The sequence below is a fragment of the Spea bombifrons genome, chromosome 2 (genome assembly GCF_027358695.1).
Source record: "Spea bombifrons isolate aSpeBom1 chromosome 2, aSpeBom1.2.pri, whole genome shotgun sequence".
Taxonomy (NCBI): Eukaryota; Metazoa; Chordata; class Amphibia; order Anura; family Pelobatidae; genus Spea; species Spea bombifrons.
The window spans coordinates 74,595,482-74,619,150 of record NC_071088.1 but is presented as its reverse complement, the minus strand read 5'-3'; the positions used below and the strand labels follow the sequence as shown (position 1 = coordinate 74,619,150).

General features: G+C 40.7%; 1 protein-coding gene across 1 annotated transcript; it reads right to left on the bottom strand.

Moving 5' to 3' along the window:
• Nucleotides 1–8,680: 8,680 nt before the first annotated feature.
• Nucleotides 8,681–22,759, bottom strand: RAD51D (RAD51 paralog D). The gene is made up of 10 exons (XM_053454817.1): nucleotides 22,638–22,759; nucleotides 20,421–20,482; nucleotides 17,590–17,708; nucleotides 13,571–13,652; nucleotides 13,100–13,234; nucleotides 12,914–13,009; nucleotides 12,352–12,442; nucleotides 11,505–11,575; nucleotides 11,225–11,383; nucleotides 8,681–8,810 (listed from the first exon to the last, which is right to left on the bottom strand). Exons 1-10 carry the CDS (start codon nucleotides 22,717–22,719, stop codon nucleotides 8,730–8,732), a joined length of 978 nt encoding a protein of 325 aa, XP_053310792.1. The 5' UTR covers nucleotides 22,720–22,759; the 3' UTR covers nucleotides 8,681–8,729.
• Nucleotides 22,760–23,669: the final 910 nt, after the last annotated feature.

The window sequence follows — 23,669 nt, the reverse complement described above, 5'->3', positions numbered from 1 at the left end:
AACTTTTTAATTATATTTAAAAAAAAAAAAAAAAAAAAGCCCTAACAGTGTGAGCAAGTAAGTGTACTGGATTTGCAACAAAAGGCCTCCTCGCTGATGAACTGGCTAAATACTACTAACTTTTCTAGACGTCAGCCTATCAATGTTAGGAAAGTCCTCATGAGCATCCATACAGACCAGAATAATAAATCATTTAAGGTGTTTGAGCTCTTCTCACACTTCTTCACTCTTGACAAAGCCAACAAAGACAGGCCCAGTTGTTAAAATAAAAACCACAAATGGAGGCATTTAGGGTCCGTGTAGATGGTTCTTCAAAGAATATGAAACTTTTTTTAGTATAATATTTTAATATAATTATTTGATCATCCAGACAGCTTTTATTCTTCCTTTATAGAGATTGTCACATAGTCATAGAGATTGTTAGTAAGGGTATATAATCAAATTTATATATTAATATTATTATATTTGTTAGATAGACATTTCCCCTGGTAAATTTGACTTTTCCCACCAAGTATGGTGTGCCCTATTTTGAATTGAAAGGTAAGATTAATACATGGAAACCCAGAGAATTCTTGATGGCGGAGATTTAATATATTAAAGCCATATGTATTCCCCAAACAATGGATATTTATTAAATACCATACCTTTAAGAGGCCCCTCTAGATTGTCAGATATTTTAGGCTGAAAAGCAAGTGCAGTATATTTTAGCCTACTACCCTCACACAAACACAAAATGGAGTCGGTGCCATCTTGTGTGCTTTATATCATATTGAGAACAAAGAAGCTTTGATGAAAATAGCTGCTTCAGCAATTCTTTCCTAATTAAATCCAGTTAGTGACAATTGACGTACTGCATTCAACCATGCAAGTCAAGGAAGCCCGGCTTTCTAATCACAATGTGATTAGTAAAATAAATGTAGAAAAAATGGTAACATGAAAAAAATAATTCCCCACCTTCCAGTTCCAAAAAAAAAATTGTAATAAAATGCCCAACCCCCCCAAAAAAAAATATATATAAAATATGTTTATGAGCAAGTTCTAAAATTAGCACTTTATCTTCAAACAATTCTCGCATAGAAAGAGTTAAAACACTGCCATGGGGTGTCTACTTTCAAATTTACTTTAAAATGTATGATAAATTGTTGTATTAGCACTATTGCTACGGTCTCATATAGTGAGATATAGTGATCGTTTTGTTACCAGTCTCTTTATTGCGTTTTCTTTTGTTTGTGGTCGCCGAGCCGACTGAAATTAACTGCTTTGATATTAACACATGCTGTTCATATAAGGTAATATCATTCTGATAAATCTGAGATGTTTATGCAATGTGCTGTTTCACCTGTTGCATTTCTGTATGTGTTGGATCCACAAGCCAATTATTCATAGCTGATAACCAATCAATGATACATTGTATTCTATATCATGTTTTATTTTTTGCAATGTGCAGATCAAGCCATTTTGTAGGTTGTGTCTTTACAATAAATGATCTCTTGATTAACTATTGTGGTGATATCTCATTTTGAATTATACATTTTGGGGTGATCTGAAAGTATTTGGGATTAGAGATAAAATATAGGCTATCTCTTTAAATTCATATTGTGGTTGTGATCCTACAATAATTAACCCCTTAATGACCATTGCCGGTTCCGGCACTTCATGCGCTAACATCCGGTTAGTGACAATTGAAGTGTCAGGACCGTCATGGCTTTAAACGGGTGCAGAAAGCGATCTACGTTCCCTTTCTGCACTCAAACAGCGAGATCGGCATCCCGGCCCCTCCCCGGGAAGTGAACGTCTGTATGGCGCCGGACGCAGTTTTAAAAGAGTTTAGGAGGCGATCAATGATCGGCTCCTAAACTTCAATGGAACACCGAACTCCCACCCCAGGATGCGCCGTGACCGCTCCGGAGTGCGGTCACAACCGCCACTGTGAGTGATTTTGCCACTCACAAGATGGTGGCGTCCTTTAAAAAAAACAAAACACTGTGGAGTAGCAAAGTTGCAGGTTGAATACAGGCACTGCATTCAACCATGCAAGTCAATGGAGCCCAGCTTTCTAATCGCTATGTGATTAGTAAAATATATGAAAAATAAAAACATTTATATAAAAATAAATAAAATTAAAAAAAAAATGATTTTCAACTGATCAGGGGAATCTTCCAGTTCCAAAAAATGTAAAAAAAAATAAAATAAAAAATTTATATACGGTGTGTGTGTGTATATATATATATATATATATATATATATATATATATATATATATATATATATATATATATATATATATATATATATAATATTCCGGCGTATAAGACAACTTTTTAACCCGAGAAAATGTTCTCAAAAGTCGGGGGTTGTCTTATACGCCGGGTATACTTACCGTACTTACCGAACCGGACTGGAAAATCACGAATCTCTAGGGGAGGGGCGAGTGGAGAAGCCACCTCCCCTGGGCCGGTCTTCAGGGCTGCGCCGAGGTAGGTGCAAGATCGTGATCTCCCCAACTAGCCCTGATCAGCGGGCGCCCGATGAGCAGGGCTGGTCGGGGAGATCACGACCTCCCTCTAACTAGCCCAACATCAGGGAGCTCGAGGTCTGGCACTTCAGACCTCGGCTTCCATTCTCCCTAATCACTATGCTCCGGCTATTGATGCTGAGCGCAGGGATGACGTCATGTCCCGGAGCTCGGCATCAATTGCCGGCGCGTAGTGATGAGGGAGCAGTAAAGCAGAGGTCTGAAATGACAGACCTCACTCTCCCACAACTGGATGGAAGATAGAAGATGAGAAAGGTAACAGAGGGGGAGAAAGGTGTGTAAGTGCATTGTATGTGTATATATGTTGGTGTGAGATGGTCAGTGTATGTGTATGGTCAGGTGTGTGTTTGTAAGCTGGTGTGTGTGTGTGTTTATACTGTGTGTATGTATTGTGAGCTGGGATCATGTAACCACACAGTCTTAAGGTTTGAAATATCACATAAGGCTGAATTATTTTTAGAAATTGTAGTCCTTTTTATTAAAAGGTCTGTAAACAAACATAAATAAAACAAACAAAAAAAAAAGCCTTGCTCTCTGAGCACTTACTGACAAACAGCCACTAACTCTCGTTGGACGGCTAACCCGCTACCAACAAAAACATTTAGCACAGACCATTTCGTTTAGGAACCGTTCAGCAGATTTGTTAGGAGAAAATGCAGTCTCACTCACTGCTTGTGTGTTTCTCACCTGAATAACTCACAGGGCTCCTTTTTGTAGCAGCCCCCTGCCGCTCATTGGTAACCGGTGAGTAACTATCTGGGATAACCAGAACTCCTGGACTGGCTTCATCACCTGCTGCAAGTAAACTGTGGAGTGGAGCACTGGCCCTCCCTTCTCTCCAAATGCTCCACCCCAGGGACCCAAACATAACTACAACATTACCATTATTTTGTCGGTAACAAACCATTCTGCCTGGGGTTATCAAATACATTGCACTGCAGTATTTTCTGAGAAATATATATGTTATCCACCACCATGCCCGGTTCACCGTCACAGTATATATAGTATACTATAGTATAGTAAGCTGGTGTGTACGTATGTTAGGGAGAGCTGACCCACCCAATCCAAGCAGGCTTTGCATACAACAACCAGCCAATCACCGGTAAGGTACAGCGCTTGCCGTGATTGGCTGGTTATTGTATACTGGGTAGAAGGGTAGTCTTATAGGGCGAGTATAGCCCAAACTCTATATTTTAACTGCAAAAATTGGGGGTCGTCTTATACGCCCAGTCGTCTTATACGCCGGAATATACGGTATATAAAAAATATTTTTATGAGCAAGTCCTAAAATTAGCGCCTTATCTTAAAACATTTCTCGTATGGAAAGAGATAAAATACTGGCATGTTAAATGCCCATGGGGTGTCTTTTAAAAAATGAATAATTTGACGGAGTAAATTGAATTGGCCGGGTTCAACAATGTCCCAGTTAACACAGAGGGAAGGATGACCACATGTCTAATTTCCAATTTGAAAGATGCACACGTCCTAAATGTGGCTTTCATCCCCCAAACAACCTGACAAACCATGCAAGGGTGGTATTACTGTACTCAGGAGATGTTACTGAACACATATTGGGGTGTTGTGTGACAGTGACATACCAGGAGCTGTAAATTGTTACCTAAAGTACCGTATTTGCTCGATTATAAGACGACCCCCCCCAAATCTGAATATTAATTTATGAAAAAAAGAAAAAGCCTGAATATAAGACGACCCTATAGGAAAAAAGTTTTACCAGTAAATGTTAATTCATGTAAACTATGTGAACTATTTTTTTTTAATAAAAGCTATGATTGAGAAAATATTTTGTTTTTATTTCTTTTTTTCAACCTGCCCCTCCAGTTATGCACATCTGCCCCCTGGCTTGCCACTCTGCCCCAGAAATGCCTTATACCCCTATATGCCACTGTGCCCCATGATATGCATTTTAACCCTCTAAATGCCACTGTCCCCCATAATATTCCTCTTGACCCCCTATGTGCCACTCTGCCTCCAGAATTGCCTTATACTCCTATATGCCACTCTGGCATTTAGGGGGTTAAAAGGCATATTATGGGGCAGAGTGGCATATAGGGAGGTATAAGGCATTTCAGGAGGCAGAGTGGCATATAGAGAGTTAAAAGGCATTTCTGGAGGCAGAGTGGCATTACGGGGGTTAAAAGGCATTTCACAGAGGACTCTGCCTCCAGAAATGCCTTATGCCCCCCATTTAACCCTCCCTCCTCCAAACTTACCAGAACTTCTGAGTCCCTGGTGCGTAGTCCAGGCAGCGTGTAGAACTCTACACGATTTGCTTAGACAGCGATGGACGCAGACAACCCCTGCTGCTAACCGCACCTCCTCCCGGCTGCAGCGGAAGTTGTGTACGCAAATCGCGTAGAGCTCTACACGCTGCCCGGACTAAGCACCGGGGACTCAGAAGTACCGGTAAGTTTGGGGAGGAGATAGGAGGATCCAGGTCCCCTGCATCGCTGCGGGGGATCTGGATCTTAGTCTCATAATCAGACCTAGTTGAGGTCTGATTGTAAGACGACCCCGATTATATGACGAGGGGTATTTTTCAGAGCATTTGCTCTGGAAAAAACCTTGTCTTATAATCGAGCAAATACGGTAGGTGTGTGGGGAAAAATACACACAAAATATACTACTGCAAACTTTGATATACTACTGCAAAAACTGGTGGTAGAATAAGTGCATGAAAAGAGTTAATACCAGCAATTGAAATACCCTGGGGTGTCTAGTACTCAGAAATATATGGTTTAATGGGGTAAATTGTATTGACCGGCTTCAAAGATACCTGAAATAGCACATGGGGGGAAGAATTACCAGATTTGGAAAAATGGTTTTGAAACAGGAAAACGCTACTTGTACTTATTGCCCTATAACTTGCAATAAAAACATTTATTTCTAAACTCAGAACAAATAGTACAATTTATTTAGCAGTTTTTTTCATTAGCTTTTATAGATGAGTAAGTCAGAAAAAGACTAAATTCTAAATTTTCACCATATTTGATACTTTTTTAATAGTAAATTATATGATACAATCAAAAGAATGACTTCTAAAGAAAGCCCTTCTCGTCCTGGAAGAAACAATATATAACTTGTGTGGGTTCAGTAAACGGGAAAGAAGAAAATTACAGCTAAACACGAGCAGCACAGAAATGTTCCAACAGCCGTTGTAACGAAGGGTACAAAATATAAAATCAGCCATGCGGTGCCTATTTTTATCTCCATAACATCCCTAACATGATGTTTATTTAAATTTATAAAACAATTTTATGAATTCATATGGCAGGGTTAAAGGCAGCCTTACATGAGACAAAGGTCAGAGGTTTAGGTCTCCTTTTACAAGGCACGCGTGTTAATTTATTCGTATGTCCGGTTTGAGAAACAGTCTTGTATAATTGTGGAAATGTAAGTTGTGACACGAAGACCTGTACACTGACTTGATACACCCGGCAAATCACACTTCCTACAATCCGAGACTCCGTGGTTAACCCTTTGAGCGCAGGCGAGAAGAAACAGAACCGCAATCCAATGGAGCCGCGCTGACGCTATGGCTAGCCAAAGCTGAGCTACACAGTGTGACTATTGTCCTAAAAAGACAAAGTATCATGACAGCCCACCCCAAGCATCAGACAGCACTCACGTTGAGGTGACAACAGGAACAGTTTATTAAGAAAACACACAGCCTTATATACAAAGCTGTCAGATAAGGAGCATAATCACACAGTGCAAGTATATAACCAGATGGATATAATACGATGGCATTCATAACGCTACATCAAAGGGTTTTATTTGGCAAAATTGAAGGTTTTCCGATGAATGAATCATACTTCATAACTTCTCTATACATTTTGAAGGGCTGTTCCTAATGCACATGACTTCCAAGAAGATGGAAATCTTGCAGCATGGAAAAAAAACATTGAATCTAGTACTGAAAACCATCTAGGGCTTGTTTTTATTTCATGTCCTGTTTTTAAGTTATTAGGCCACATATTTTCAGACCCTGGCATCACATTGGCCTCCACTGTAGACATACACAGAGCATTTGACCAAAATGTTCCTTTGTTTCTCTTGATCCCTCTGAGACGATAACATTGATGTCCTGCGATAGGACACTTTACAGGATTCCGTAATCCCTGTATTGTTTCAGTCGACCTCCTGTAAAGTGAAGCAGCATTAATGAATGTCATGACTGCAGCCTACCCCACCCATTCACGAAGATCTAAATCCAGACTCAATAATCCCCATCTTTTCATGTGCCACAAATGTTATAACACGTATAAGGAATTCATATAGGCTTTCTTCGCTCATGTTAATACGACATTCGTTTTGGGATGCTACAAAATATGTAGTTGTTAACCATGGAGTTCAAATGTTTGGACATAGCTAACAAGTCAAAAAAAAGTAAACTTTTAAAATGTATGTGTGTATAGAATTGTAAAATATTTACATCAAGCCAGGAAAAATAAATCAAAGCAAACCACACAAAACAGTGAAATCGAAATACATTTTTTAATACCATTTTGGTTGTGCCAGTTTATTTGGTGTGTTTCTAACTTCAGAGAAACTAGTATGCCGCTTTTACATGTTATTGCACACTTAATAAATGCTAGTGCAAACATGTATTTAGTCTTTTATATGACTTTTATATGCTTCGCTTTAAGGCAGTTTTTGCTTTAAAGAGGTGGTCTGGTCCCCAGCCTGTGTATAATTTTAATAATTGAAGTACTTTGATGGTGGCCATTCCCCTGTAAGGGTGCTGTTGCACCTCTCTAGTATGTTAAGCAAATAGATTTTAGCAGGTCTGTTACATTGTTTTGAATTGGCATTAAAAACAACACAGAAACTCTTAAGAAGCTTTTTCGGTTGCTATAACATTAGTGCCAACAGGGGATGTGACATTTAGTTCTAAAAGTGTTAAGTTTGCAATAAACTTATTTTCACTGTTAAAATCATTATGCACTTTTTTTTTTTTTTTTAAATAGTTCTTACTGTTAAAAGTAAGGTTTGCAGAACGGTTCCCTTTAAATAACCAGTTTCACTGCGCGTTATTAAGGCCGACCACATTGAGTACTTCCTACAAAAAACACGTATATGGCACAGCTTGGCAGTGTATAGCGATATCTTCTATTGAAGTCATCTCAGCACTTGCAGTATGTATCCTGCAGGAGATGTTTATGGAGGCTGAGCCTTCATAATGAATTATGATGTAGCAGATGCCACCTTCATGCAGTCTATGTAAAACAAGACTCAGAGCTAAGAAACTGTTTCATGTTGTTTATTCAAACCTACATCTGATTTACATAAATTTACAACATTTACATGTTTTAAAATTCTGTACTTGCTTGAGATGCTGGAGGCAGAAGGTCCAACCAAAGTGTCACCTTAAAGGGAAAGATTCCCACCAAGATATGATACTGGACTATAAGGAGTCGATGTAACAAAAACCATGGATTATTCAGGCAGACAGAACCCTTCTGCACAGCTTCCTGAACTACCCAGGCTTTTCTCCTTTCTAAAATGGTCTTCACAGCTAGTCCTTTGAGCAGAATGGTTTAGGTAAGTCATGCAGAAAGTCATCTGTGGAATACACACCTGCTATAATGAAGCTCACAGACTCCCGATTGATAGAAAACTCCTCATTATTCCACAAACTCCATTATCGTCATCAATGCATTTGAAATGGTGGTTCTGTCTCATCTTAAACATTATCCAGGGGATATGAAAAGAACCCTGGAAATAAATCTCGTCCCAAATTAGTCCTCACCATTTGTTGATAGATTTGGTAAGAACTCCCATGTTTATCTGCTCATAGCAGGAACACAAATGCAAACGTCCCCTAAAATTCACAGAATTCAGTATTCTAAAGTACATGATATTTCAATAAATATTGTTTGATAATGTGTAGAGATCACATGGGTTGCAGGGTGACAAATTGCATGGTGCCAGCAGAAGATGGAATCCTTATATTGCTTACATCCCTGTACTGTGCTGGCTGAGCTGAAATATATACAGAAACTGTGTTCAACAGCACACCAAAAGGTATTATCCCGGACTTCTGAACGCCATGCTTTTCACTTTATGGACATTATATGGATGCATTTTATAAAACACGATCCAGTATTTTAGCGACACATTCCTAACCAAGGGTCTAGGCAATCCAGACAGGATAATGCTGTGGGAGCCGTCACTATGAAGCTTCGGTGCCTGCACTAATCTCATCCAGTATTCCAGAGCATCCAACCTGCACCTCCACCTCCAGGTTGGCGGGCTATAGAAAGAGAACAAGAATCAGCAAAGCTAGCAAAAAAGGAGCAGACTGCAAATGCGAGAAACGATAACAGAAGGACAATGGTGTTTTACTATACCGAAATAGGAGGGGAAAAAAGCAATACATTTATGTGACTGTGAAATGGATAAGCCTTAGTACACCACAGGAAGTAAGTCAATCAATATGGGAAAGGAAGATGTCAAAGATTTATAGAAATAGATAGCGCTACAATTGTTATAAAGACAAAGTCACGGGCAAGTACTTATATACAATGGAGTATTCAAGATTGGGGATAAAATTAAGTTGGTTTTTTTTCATTCAAGGCTATAACAAAACCAGACTGTAAAATATCCACCTTGCCCCTTTTGAAGAAATGACGAACGCTGACTGTTTGGTGGTATTAATGTTCATCTAATGGAAGCTGGGAGCTGTGGCTCATAGAGGCAAGGCCAACACTGTCTGATCAATTTCCTGTCCTGAAATTATTTCCCTTCTTACCAAGGCTGCAACCACCAACAAGACAGCACTTAATTATTGTCTTTGAGTAAAATAATATATATATATACCGTATTGGCTCGGATATAGGCCGCCCCCGTATATAGGCCGCACCCTAAAAGTTTGGTGCTTTTTTAAAGAAAAAGTTTTTTTTCTTTAAAAAAGCACCAAAAAAAACATGCTGCCACTGTCCTCCCTCCCCGAGATATGCTGCCACTGTCCTCCCTCCCCGCGATACGCTGCCACTGTCCTCCCTCCCCGCGATACGCTGCCGCTGTCCTCCCTCCCCGCGATACGCTGCCGCTGTCCTCCCTCCCCGCGATCCGCTGCGCTCCCTCCCCGAGATCCGCTGCCCTCCCTCCCCGAGATCCGCTGCCGCTGTCCTCCCTCCCCGAGATCCGCTGCCGCTGTCCTCCCTCCCCGCGATACGCTGCCGCTGTCCTCCCTCCCCGCGATACGCTGCCGCTGTCCTCCCTCCCCGCGATACGCTGCCGCTGTCCTCCTCTGCCCCCCCTCCTCGACTTACCGGAGCAGACTCCCGGGTGTCTTCAGGGCCGGCGAGGGACATCTACGCAATACGCGTATGCAACTTCCGGTACCGTTACCGGAAGTTGCATTTGCGTATTGCGTAAATGTCTCCCGCCGGCCCCTCAAGACACCCGGGAGTCTGCTCCGGTAAGTCGGGGGTGGGCAGAGGTAAAACGCTTAGATAACCTCCCCTGCCGGCACCCCCCCACGTGGGAAGTGCTGGCAGGGGAGGCTGTCTGAGCGTATCGGGGAGAAGGATGCAGGTCCCCTGCACCGCTGCGGGGGATCTGTATCTTAACCCCGCTGCCTGCCCGGCGCCCGGGACTGCATGTCCCGGGCGTCGGGCGCTAGACCCCGAATATAGGCCGCACCCCCACTTTAAAAACTTAAAGTGGGGGAAAAAAGTGCGGCCTATATTCGAGCCAATACGGTATATATATATATATATATATATATATATATATATATATACCGTATTTGCCCGAATATAAGCCGCACTTTTCCCCCCCACTTTAAGTCTTTAAAGTGGGGGTGCGGCCTATATTCGGGGTCTAGAGCCCGACGCCCGGGACTTGCAGCAGGGTTAGGATACAGATCCCCCGCAGCGGTGCAGGGGACCTGTATCCTACTCTCTGATACGCTCAGACAGCCTCCCCTGTGGGCACTTCCCACGGGGGGAGTGGCAGCATATCTCGGGGGGGGCAGAAAATTTTTTCTTTAAAAAAAACACCTAACTTTTAGGGTGCGGCCTATATTCGTGCCAATACGGTATATATATATATATATATATATATATATATATATATATATATATAAATATAATACTACTATCGTGATTATTATCCTTATCAATCTCTACATGTATGTATGTATGTATATATATATATATATATATATATATATATATATATATATACACACACACACACATACATACATATATACACACACACACGTAGAGATTGATAAGGATAATAATCACGATAGTAGTGGTGTGCATCAACCAACAAGATATGAATGATCCAGAAAAGTGGTTATAATGTGTTCATCAGGAGGCTGCTGCTCACTCCTAGGGAAGGTTATTCAGGCTGGTGTGTGCAGAATATTTAAAACAGTACAAGTGGTAGGTAGTTTTAATAAACAAATAATGTTACACCTTTTAGAATGTTAACAGTTTCTCTAACCATATGGTTAGGTGAATTCATCTTACTTTATGAAGAGGAAACTCACTTTACCGATTAAAGTATGCATTATGCACTCCTTCAGAAGATACAGGGGAAATGTCTCAAGTTTAGCCTTTTACAATGAAACCACAACTCTCCTGCGAGTGCTCCTGACATTGTCAACTTTAATGAATAACTCATAGCATCAAGGAGGACTTCTGACAATACCTGTCGTGATGACTTGACAAGGGATACAACACGACATTCACTTTCATTGCCACCCTCCAGCCTCTTCAGCAAAATGCGTGTACTTGGGACAAAGCTCCAAGAACGGCCCAGCGCAGGGCGAATCCCGGTGGCTCCATCCTTAGTGATATGGTTGGTTATCTACAGTTATAGCAACACAATGAGACATCGACCCCACATCAGCAGACGTGTAAGAATAGCAGTAAAGTTACTTGCAATATGCTCTAGTACTTAAATTTAGCTGTTCACTGTAACAACTCACAAGCACGGCTAGACTGAAGTCATGTGCTAGGGTCTGTAGGTCTCGTGCCAGATGCATCATCATTGCCATTCCTATACAATGGGTCAAGAAAATATAAGAATTAATGCAGACATTATTTACATAGACATAGAAAGTATTATATCTACAATGAATTCATCAGAGATCAAAAAACAAGTTGCCCTTTGTTAGAATATTCTTTGTCTTGAATATCTAAGCTTCTCCAGTGATCAAACAGCAATCAAGACCACAGCTTCAAAGTCTATTAATTAAGTTTATTCGATGACAAATTATCAATTCATACAATACCAATGCTGGAACAAATGTTGATAAAAGGTACTGTAGGCTTAGTATCTTGGTGAGATGAAGATGAGAGCGTGGAAAGAGACCTTATCCTTGTCGTCATGCCAATTTATACCCCTTTACATTTGGTTATGGTATACGTAAAGGAATCCTATTGGAACAGTAATATGATACACCAGCATCCCACAGAAGACCCTCTAAACTACGTCACTTAATTGATACCATATGTTCCTAGCACTCAAGTTGCATTCAGGCCTAAAATGTGCAGAACAAAATAAAAGTATAAAAATGATTTCTTACACCCTTCCAAATAATTTTTACAAATATCTCTAAAATAATAATTTCACCTGCATTACCTGGCTGTCTCTGTCAATTTTTTATATCATGTTCACTTCTAATATATTTTATCCCCCCCCCTATAAATTCCTCAATGGATTTGGTTTTATAAAAGCATTGGAGCGCTCATTTCTTACAATGTATTGTGTCACAGCCATTTCTTATGATTAAGTGTATTTAACCTTTCTTTCCGGCGAGTGCTCATACCTACCTTCGGTCTGCTTGCCTCCAAGAAGTGGGTAAATGACAGCACAAACAGAGTCTATAATCACAATTCTCAGTGGATCTCCAGATCTTAACAGCTGAAGGACAAGACAGTTTATTATTCTCTCTGTACACACCTAAAGTTCTTTATGGTTATATCAAACGTTGAGCCTGTGTAACAAAGTTACATTATTACTTTGCCAAGTTTCCTGTTGGGTTCCATCCTGAAAAAATGGATGCTATCCTGAAAAAATGCTATGGGCAATGCACTGGAAACTTCAGGTGGCTGGAAGCTTTCCTGGTGAACTGGAGTCAATTGGTGAAATCACCAATCACTTTTATTTATACATCCCACATACTGCAGGGCAACATTGCTGGTTAACAACATGCAAATTTACTTGTACCAGCTGTAATATGCTCCTCATCCACTTTCTCCCCAATGACTGGTCAAATTCACTCCCATGAAAGGCACTAAGGGGGACCATCCCTACCCCACAATGACTAGCCCTACCCCACTGTTATATTAGGCATGAAAAAAGTTGTGACTGTGTGGCCTATGATTATCATACCTGTTGGGAAATGTTTTGTCTCAGGTCCTGGAGGACATCTAACAACTTGTAAACATCGAAAACACTGACCACCTCGATCCTTTGTAAACATGCTATCTGGCAAAATACAAACAACAAATAGCCATTCTAGATGTGATCTTTCAGTAGTAATGTCTTATGATTTTGCTGGTGGCTATTAAAACTCACCTGCTCTGCTTCCTCCTGTGTTCTGGACTGTACTAACTCCAGGAGGCGGGTGGCTGTTAGTCCACCAGTAGTGTCAACATAAAGTACTTTCTGCTTCAGAGTGTAAGCCACATTAACTGCAATGCTCTGGCAAATCTAAAAAGTACAAGTAGATAAAAAACTGTATGTAGGACTGGCCTAACTTCTTTAAGCAGGAGAGCCCCTGGCTACATGAGGCCACATAACTTGACATTGCGTGGCCCCACAGTGATAGCACAGTAGCTCACATCATATAACAGAGTGTGTGTGTATATATATATATATATATATATATATATATATATATATATATATATATATATATATATATATATATATATACACAGACACACACACTAGGAACAAAGATCCCAGCCTTTTCACTGTGTGAATTTGATAAAAAAAAAAAAGTAGTTCTTTAATACACAAAAAGATTGGAAAACGTATCCATACCTGCGTCTTTCCACTGCCGGCTGATCCAGCAATCTCTGTTACTTCTCCTGTATATAAACCCGAATCCAAGATGAAGTCCAGCCTGCAAATCACACACAGTAAGGAATACTACAGGCAATTGATAAAATTGCCAATTTTAAAAACATAGCTGTATGTTCCAATCATTTTTCAATTTGAATGATCCGGCATAAAAATCAAAAAATAAATGTATCAATTATATAAACCTAGTACAAAATCATCATGGTTGCAATATTATTCATGTGCTAAACTCATAAAACAAATTTTGAAATTACTAATAATACTGTGCAACACATTATAAAGGAATGTGTCCTTTCAAAGTTATTTTTGCATAGCTGCTCCATGTACTTACCCCTGCAGAGTGTCTCCATGTGAAATGCTCTGCAAGGAACATAAAACACAGCCATTTCCCCGTTTGTTGAAATTAAATCAGCCTAGCAGGAATCCCGAAACCCAGGGTAAGATACTTCGGTAGTTCAAGCACGGACCCTTTAAGAAATAGTAAACTGAAATCTGACTAATTTTTTAGATTAAAAAAAAAGAGTGCAGGATTATCAAACTACAAATCTATTAGCTCAATGTGGCATTCCATCCTGTCTAAAAACTACCAATGTCAATGGCATAAATACTTAATTAGAGCACTAAATACATGTTCTAGCAGGAGCATAACTAGAAACCAAAGGGTGGAATTGTCCCAGGGCCCCGAACTTCAAACATGCTCCATCTTTGCCCCAAAATAGACAAACGGTAAGGGCTTCTAACCCGCTTGTTGTTAGCAGAGTCGGCAGGCCTGGTGCAGCCCCAAACGGATTTCCCCTCCGTCTGTCAGATGCATAAAAGAAACGAGCGATATATAGGGCGCGATGTCCCGATATCTGCTTGTTTCTTTTATGTACTATCTTTGCCCCTTCCTCCTCCAACATACTCTCTGGCACACATATGTAAACACACTTACACATGTTAACACACGCTCCTTCTAACACACACTCCATCACACATCACTTATCCATACATGTTCACACACTTCTATACATAGACATACATGTTCCCGTACACTTACACAGACATCAATGCCCTCTTACATTTATAAATACATACCTCCTGCCTCCCACATCCCCTTACCTCTCCTGCTGCTCACACACTGTGCAAGCAGCCTCGGTTTCACCGCAGGGTCACGTTCCCGTTCAAAATTGTTCAGAAATGGCTGTTCCGAACACGAACCGGCCAGCTTCAGGTCAGAAGTGCTCTTTCTGAACAATTTTAAAGCGGCACGAGGGGACATGAACAAGTGGTCACAGAGGTTGCTCTGTAGTTACGCCAGTGCAAAGTAGAGCTTCAAAGTAGTATTACATGCCGTTTAACCCCTTAAGGACCGGGCTCATTTTTCGTTTTCTACCCTGTGGGACCGAGGCTGTTTTGACACTTTTGTGGTGCTTGTGTTCAGGTGTAATTTTCTCCTCACCCATTTAGTGTACCCACATAAGTTATATATTGTTTTTTTCAGGACAAGATGGGCTTTCTTCGGATACCATTATTTTGATCGTATCATCTTATTTACTATAAAAAAAATAAAAAAAACATGGTGAAAAATTGAAAAAAAAGACATTTTATGACTTTTATTTGAAAAATCTTTTACTCACCTAAAAAAGCAAGTAAAAAAACTAGCTAAATAGATTCTACTACTTGTCCTGAGTTTAGAGATACCCAATGTTTTTATGTTTTTTTGCTGTTTTTTGTACGTTATAGGGCAATAAGTACAAGCAGCGTTTTATGATTTCCAAATCTTTTTTAACAAATCTGGTCAGTCTGCCTACATCTCCTCTTTGGAACATCTTTGAAGCCGGTTAACTCAATTTAACCCATTCAAACCATATATTTTTGAAAACTAGACACCCCAGGGTATTCCAAATGCTGTTATTTTAACCCTTTCCATGCACCAATTATACAACTACACTTTGTCAAACTTTGTAATAGTAATTCTTTTTATTTTTTTTTTCACACAAATTGTACTTTAGTTATAAATATACAGGTCCTGGTATATGTCACTATCAAACAACACCCCAATGTGTGTTCAGGAACATCTCCTGAGTACAGCGATACCCCACATGCATGGGTTTGTCAGATTGTTTGGCTGGTAAAAGGCTACTTTTGGGGCATGCGTAATTCAGGTGGTCATTTGGTCATTCTGCCTCCATCTCCTCTTTGGAATATCTTTGAAGCCGGTTAACTAAATTTAACCCATTCAAACCATATATTTTGGAAAACTAGACACCCCAGGGTATTCCGAATGCTGTTATTTTAACCCTTTCCATGCACCAATTATAGAACTACACTTTGTCAAACTTTGTAATAGTAATTTTTTTCACACAAATTGTACTTTAGTTATAGATATACAGGTTCTGGTATATGTCACTGTCAAACAACCCCCCAATATGTGTTCAGGAACATCTCCTGAGTGCAGTGATACCCGACATGCATGGGTTTGTCGGGTTGTTTCAGATTTAAAATGCCACATTTGGGAAGTGCGCTTTTTTTCTCCATTTTGGTCAGTCTGTACCTATGCCCTATCTGTGAGATAGGCCACTCCAATTTACCCCATCAGCAATTTTTTTATATATTAGACACCCCTTGGGTATTTGAAGTGCTTTTATTTTAACTCTTTGAGATTTTTGAGAAATTTTAGCACTTGCTCAAAATAATAAACTTTATTTTTTTATTTTTTTAATACTTTTTTTATATTTTTTTTACACATTTTGCTGGTACTGGATGGTTCATCTAGTGACATCACTGCATAATTATTTTTAAATGTTAGCACATTTTTTTTTTTTCCATTTTTTTATTTTTTTTTGAATATTTTACTAATCACATAGTGATTAGAAAGCTGGGCTCCATTGACTTGCATGGTTGAATGCAGTACCTGTATTCAACCAGCAAGTGGAGCCAGTTCTCTAGAGGGTCTGGAGACCGTCTAGCGAACTCTTTCTTCTTTATTGTTTTATTTCCCGGGCCGCCGCCATCTTGCGGATGGCGAAGATCACCGGCAGCTGCGGCTGTGACCGCTCTCCGGAGCGGTCACAGCCCACCTAAAGGTAAGTGTTTGGTGTCGCTGGATGCCTCCTGATCGAGGCATTCCAGCGACACCATTTAAGTTTAGGAGGCGATCGTTGATCGCCTCCTAAACGCTTTTAAAACGGGCGTCCGCCGCCATACAATGTATGGCGGCTGTTGACGCCCCGGGGAGGGGCCAGACATGGCCCCCGATGCCGATCTCGGCCTTGCTGAATGCCTCGACATCGAGGCATTGCAGCAAGGCCGTTTAAGCGAAGAAAGTGATCCTTGATCACTTTCTAAGCTTATTTAACTTTTTGACGGTTCAGAACCGTCAAAGGTCATTTAGTGACCTTCTTGTCATGACGGTCCTGAACCGGCAAAGGTCGCGAAGGGGTTAAAAGACAATGTTTATCTGGAGACCAGGAGGTCTGCATTAGATATCTTCGTGATGTTCCCTAAACAAAAACAAATCAAGCTGATTGCTTAGAGAAACGTTAATGGGGCTCTAATAATCAGATTTTTTCCGCCAACATTCTTTTGTTTACCGCAAGCAGTATGGTGTTTGTCTAGTAGATTGAGGTGAGATAATAGAGCTACACATATACACATATAAGCATTGCATTAAGTGAAAACTATCGTTATTTTGAAACAGAAACACCTATATGATATTGGTAATAAATTATTTTGGGGTCTTCCCTTTGAATTGACATCCACAGTAATCAACTGAAAAAAGGTAATTAAGGCCTACCACTTTAAAAAGACACATCAACTAAAAAAAAGATAATTAAGGCCTACCCCTTTAAAAAGACACATCAGCTAAAAAAAAGATAATTATGGCCTACCCCTTTAAAAAGACACACACAATATAGCAGTAGAACACAGACGGATACAGCTTTATTTTGAATCATTCCTAGCCACATTCACAAACATGTCATGATGAAGATCCTTACTTAGCATTGCCTGTTGGAAGAATGGCAGTGGAGCTCTTCAACTCTTCATACAAATCCGCTCCATTGGAAGGAAATGCAGAGTACCGAGCAAGCAGGACTCTCCTCACGGCTACAAGAGTCTGCAGGCAGAAACATGAACACAATATGTGCTCCTGTGACAGGTATTACACTGGAATCAGGTACCACTTAAGCGTTCATACACAGGAGTAACTAAATCTAAAGTTTTGAAATGTAACACCCTTTCTTTTATATTTTAGGTTACTGTGATGGGATGCCAGAAGTTGCTTCCTTTCTGCCGGGACACCAGCGATTAACCCCTTCAGCACCAGACAGAAACAGTGTTGTAGAGAGAAGGGGGGACGTCGCTGCACCAGAGCTGCGCTGACACTATGGCTAGCCAAAGCTGAGCTACACAGTGTGGCTATTGTCCTAAAAAGTACAATAAAGTATCATAGCAGCCCACCCCAAGCATCAGACAGCACTCATGTTGAGGTGAAAACAGGACACGCCCATGGCATGGAGGCTTCCTTACATTTAACAGTAAAGAGAAGATACCTTAGCATTTGATTTTATTTGCCAAGACAGCTGCGAGGTACCACAATCTAAGAGCTGAGGCCTTCATGAATCCTAACCAAAACCTGCTGGCCTTGTGCTTAACCATTCAAAAATTACCATATTTACTTTATCCCCCCCACTCCCTCATAACCTAATTAGAGAATATGAGGCATGATGCACACATAAAAGCACCCCTCATATCTGGCAAGAAGACAGAACATATGGCAACAAAAAACATGTTCGGTTAGACCCTGTGAGGTCATGGGGTGGATGCGGGGGATTGGTCTGTCAAATGTGCCACTGATCAGGGGGTGCCTGCCCAGCATAGGTGCATATATGTGCCCGCAGCTTACCGCTGCAAAGCTCACACACTTTGCAAGAGGAAGCAGGAAACTGGGCGGGAAAAGAGTTTCCTCACACACTGTGCGGGCGCTACAGCGGATAGCTGTGGGACTGAATTAGGCGACCGTGAGGCCGCTTAGACATCTACGTGGCCCCAGAACCGGTGAATGTTGTTGGAGAACAGGATGGTCCTGCTCTTTAGGCAGAATCTCTAAAGAGGGAAGTGGACCAACTAAATGCAGGAACAACAGAGGTGCTTTGACCAACAGCAGCTGGAAATCAAACCTAACATGGAGGAACTTGAGAAATTCAGAAGGGAGATGAAATCTGTGGCGGACATGAAGATGCTGCTGGAATCGCAGACACAGGAGGTGCAGATGGTGGTAAGACAAGTGGGGACAGGACAGAAGCATTGCTAGACCTAGCTTCATACAGTCTGTCTGTCACAAAAGAATACAACAATTTGAAAGAGGCACACAAGGCATCTATGGAGATGATCGAAAATGTAAAAAGGTAATAACATATTTGCGAGAAGAGCAGAATACCCCCCACAGTGCTCTCATTGCCATACGAAAAGAAATAAGTACAGATTGCAGACAAAGATATTGTGAGCCTAAAAAACGAAGCAGAGCTACCGCAGAAAACATTTAGTTCTCCACCAGCAGCAGCAGAAGCCGTAAGTCGCCCTTTCTACAACGCCCTGCCTCCCTGGTTACACCTTCTTTGAAACAGTTGGCCCCATCAACAACATCCAAGGCAGCTACTAGTCCTGAAGGATTTGAGAGACTTCCCTTCTTTGGACTCTGGCGACCAAAGCTTTGTTCCCCGTATTGAGACGCTTTACAGATAGTCATTAATAAATAATTAAACGTATAAATGTATTGTGGTCTTCTGTTTGAGTTGTTTCCAGTAGCTAAGTTAATGTTTCTTCAAAGTATTGAGATGTAGTAGACTACAGTAAAGTGCAGTCATGCCCATTGGGGCATCCTGTAGTATTTGTATGGAATCTCTAGGTAATAATTGTAATGTGGTAGCAATTTGCTGTGGACATACTTTCCACCAGAAGTGCATCCTCCAGCGGTTTTGCACTAGCCCAAAACAAATGTCCCCCCAAAATCAAAAGGAGCTGGGAGGCAGAAAACGTTTTGCAGCACACATGCATTGTTCTCTGTACAACGTTGCTTTACACCTCATCAACTCATTGTCTTTTCCCAACTCCCTAGTTGATTCCCTGCTCTTGAGGCCTACCACCATCAATGTCTGGCTCAGTATATAGTGATGTGAGTTATGCTGTACCATATCTGTTCAGTAAACGTTATTTATTTAAAAACTAATTTGATAAGTTTATAATTTATTTTTTCAGATTTTATTTTTTTCCAGTTGACATACAGTTTACAAATGTGTGAAATAAATATTCTTGCCAACATTAAGTTTTTTGTGGGTGTCTTTACATTTCAAAGTGGAGGGTGTCACAAACAGGATGCGCCTGGGTGCCAAATACTCTAGGTACGTCCCTAGATGATCAATCTGACCAGACAGAACTACCTGGGAACTCTCCAGGTCACTTCTCTGGTTAAGGGGAGCAGTGTTTAGCCGTGCCCACTTCCTGCCAACTTTTCTTCCTATGCAATATTGTTTTGGAGCAGGCCTACCTCTGACAAAGCCATTCCCCAAGAGGTAGGGCTCCTTGTAGCCTGCTCTGGGAAGTTCCCAGGTATGTAGATTAGATACCCTTTGAGACAATCCATCTAAGGTTGAGACTACCACACAACTTTCACTCGCAAAGTTCTGCCAACATCTGACACATACACAGAATGTGTATTTAAAAAAAATAAACATAAGACCACTTAATAAAGATTTATAGATCAGTAGGTCCCATTTGAATTTAGTTTGCTTTGGGTTATTTCAAAGTAAAACACGCATTCACATTTTACCTTGTATGAAAGAGAACATTTTCGAGCGAGTTCCTCTAAATCAGAAGCGACTAGGTCAACCACTAAAATGAACGATACAATATCAGGTTAAAAAAAAAAATCACTTCTTTCTAAGGCTATTTCAGCCTTGCATAGAATTCTTCGATACAGCACACATGCATTGTTCTTCTTGTATGCAAAACACAGAGTCTAAAATATTGAAATGACTCCTAATACTTGGTTTTACAGGATCACTAATCCTGATGTCTCTTCAGCGTTCCTTGCTGTTTTTCAATCAATAGAAGCTTATGAGTGGGTTATAGGCTTCCCAGGGAGATCCATTAACAAAGTAACAGAGCCTCGATAGTTGTAGCAGATTTTTTATTCTTACCAATGAATTACCGTATTGGCCTGATTATAGGCCGCACTCCCCCCCACACACTTTAAGTCTTTAAAGTGGGGGTGCAGCCTATAATCGAGGTTTAGCGTAGGGATGCATAATTCGTATCGCCCGATGGCCGGGACATGCAATTCCGGGCGCCAGGCAGGGCTTTTTCACTTAGCCCTGCTGCGGACAAGCAGCAGGGTTAGCATCCAGACCCCTCGCATCACTGCAGGGGTGCCTGGATCCTCCTCTCTGGCAGCCGGTGGACGATGCAGACAACCCACGTTGCTGCCGCCACTTTCGCCAGGCCTTCTATGAAGGAACGCCGGCGTTACATGACCTTCCGGTGCTCCACCATAGAAGCCCCAGCGGAAATAGCGGCCAGCAGGAGCGGAGGTTGTCTGAGCGCATCTCGCAGACGTTCACCGGCTGCCAGAGATGAGTATCCTACGCAGCACTGCAGGAGACCTGGATCCTCCTCTCGGGCAGCCTGTGAACGTCTGCGCAATGTGCGCGGACAACTTCCGCTGCTGCTGGCACTTCCGCCAGGGCTTTTATGACGGATTGCCGGCATAGAAGCCCCGACGGAAGTGGCGAGAAACAGCAGAGGTTGTCTAAGCGCATCGCACAGCCGTTCACTGGCTGCCCCACTAGACATCAGGGAGTCTGGGGATGCATTGGTAAGTCGGCAGGGGTCAGAGTGGCATATCTGGGGAGCAGAGTGGCATATCTGGGGGGATTAAACCATATCAGTAGGCAAAGGGGCAATCTGGGGGGCAGAGGGGCATATCTATAAGTAAGGTGCATTGTGAATTAAGGGGGGGACCTTAAAATGGCTATTGGTTTACCAAATTTCTGTTTGTATATAACCTATGCTGACTAACTGCATAATAGATACTAAAAATTTTAAAATATATGTATTTCGGTTCATTAGATAAAATATGGTTTTACCATTCCACTAATGTGTATTTTTTCCTCTAAAAATAAATTTTTCTTTAAAATAGCACCAAACATTAAGGGTGTGGCCTATACTCGAGCCAATATGGTATTTCATAAAACCAAGGAGGAGATAGGAGAGAAACAAAGTAACAAACACGCGCATCTCGACAATTATAAGCCTATGATTAAGTGTTACTTGTCACAAAACTGCTGCTTTCTTTTTTTTTAACAGTTCAGTTTGCTTAATGTTTATAATGTTTTCAGGCAAATGCATATCAGCCATTTGTATGTGTTCTACCTCTGTTATCTGAGCCCAATCTACTAGGCAAACACCCTGGACTCACACGGCTTGTGCTAAATAATGCAGTTACTCATTGTTAACCACACAGTCATTCTGACTAATGAAAGGCTACAGAGGAACAGACTTCATAGCATTGCCATAAATAATGATGTCAGTGTGATGACTGTGAAGGGAGAGTTAAAAATTGCAGCCTCCTGATCTGCAGATAATGGAAGTTTATTGGCACAAAAGGATATAAAACCAGGCTTTTGTCAAATGCTAACCTGTGTTACTGAATACAGCGCTGAAAATTATTTTTCCATGGGACTTCTCTTTTAAGCAGCTTATAGATTGTAACAATGCCTACTGATCCAATCAGATGGATTTAAATTGTTCAGTTTCTTAAAGAAAACACTTTATTACAGTTTAAAATAATAATCTTATGCAATTGTAACTCTATATCATTCCTTCCTTTGAAGCTGAGGCCTATAATCAACAAAATGGTGGAATACATTAATGAGGAATACACAATAAGATCTCTGAAGACCACTGAAAATGTTAATATCTACAATATGATAACACTTGCTGGGGCATTACATTGGTTAAACAATTTGCATTTACACACATATATTACCTGTTCTCACATTGTTTAATTTCAAAGTTCCAATCATGTCACCTGATAATCCAGGACAGAGGCCCTCCCGCAAAATGACCATGGCTCATCAAAATGCACACTGAATGACACAGAAATGAGATGTGTGATTTATCATTGAATATATTTATGTCAGGATGATATAATAAAACAGTAAAATGTTGTGAGTATAAAAACAAACCACACCACTAATAAACTCTTGCGCATGTCTTTACATCATACTGACCAGTAACCAATGGTTCTAAATTGTTACCCTTACTCATGATGAAGGGTTTTGCTTACAACTTCTTGGTAATGTGCAATGTGTTACATTCTTTAGATATACACACACAAGACACTTACGGTTGATGCTTGAGAGGCTTACGCAAATGTAATGGTAAAGTCCAAAAAAGTCTTAGGGGTATATGGATTTATTCAGGAGCGCGAGCTCATCCACGTATGATCAACACATGAGAATTCACGCACCTACAAGTGAGGCATGTTGTTGTCTATGTGAACACAGGTTAAGTGCATAATATGCTTTTCCTTTAGCATCTCAAATTTTTCCCTGTTCCTCGCTGGCTCTTAATTACATTCTTCTACTTTAATTTCTCTTTCCCACCATTTCCTCACATTCCCTTATCTTGTAATCTCTCTCTCTTTTGCGTATTTCTTCTCACAAGTGATTAAGCCTTAATCTCTTCTACAGTGCAGTAGTGAAATGTATTCATATTCAGTAGCACTAATACATTAAGGCCCACATGGGACTGTTTTTAGTACTGTTCAAACATCTGTGTTTATAGTAAGGATGCACTGTTTCCTATACTGGTAATTTAAGATTTATTATGGTACACAGGCCGCAAAACTTACAACCTGTGGGTCAATTGTAAGAGACGCTCCTGCCATCATACACACTTAAATATATATTGATAGCTGAGGGGTCCTCACTTTTCACTTGCCTCTTAGCAAACTCTTAGCTACTTGTCCTGCAGGAGATGTCTGATACAACAATGAGGGGCGCAAAAGAAACCCCTG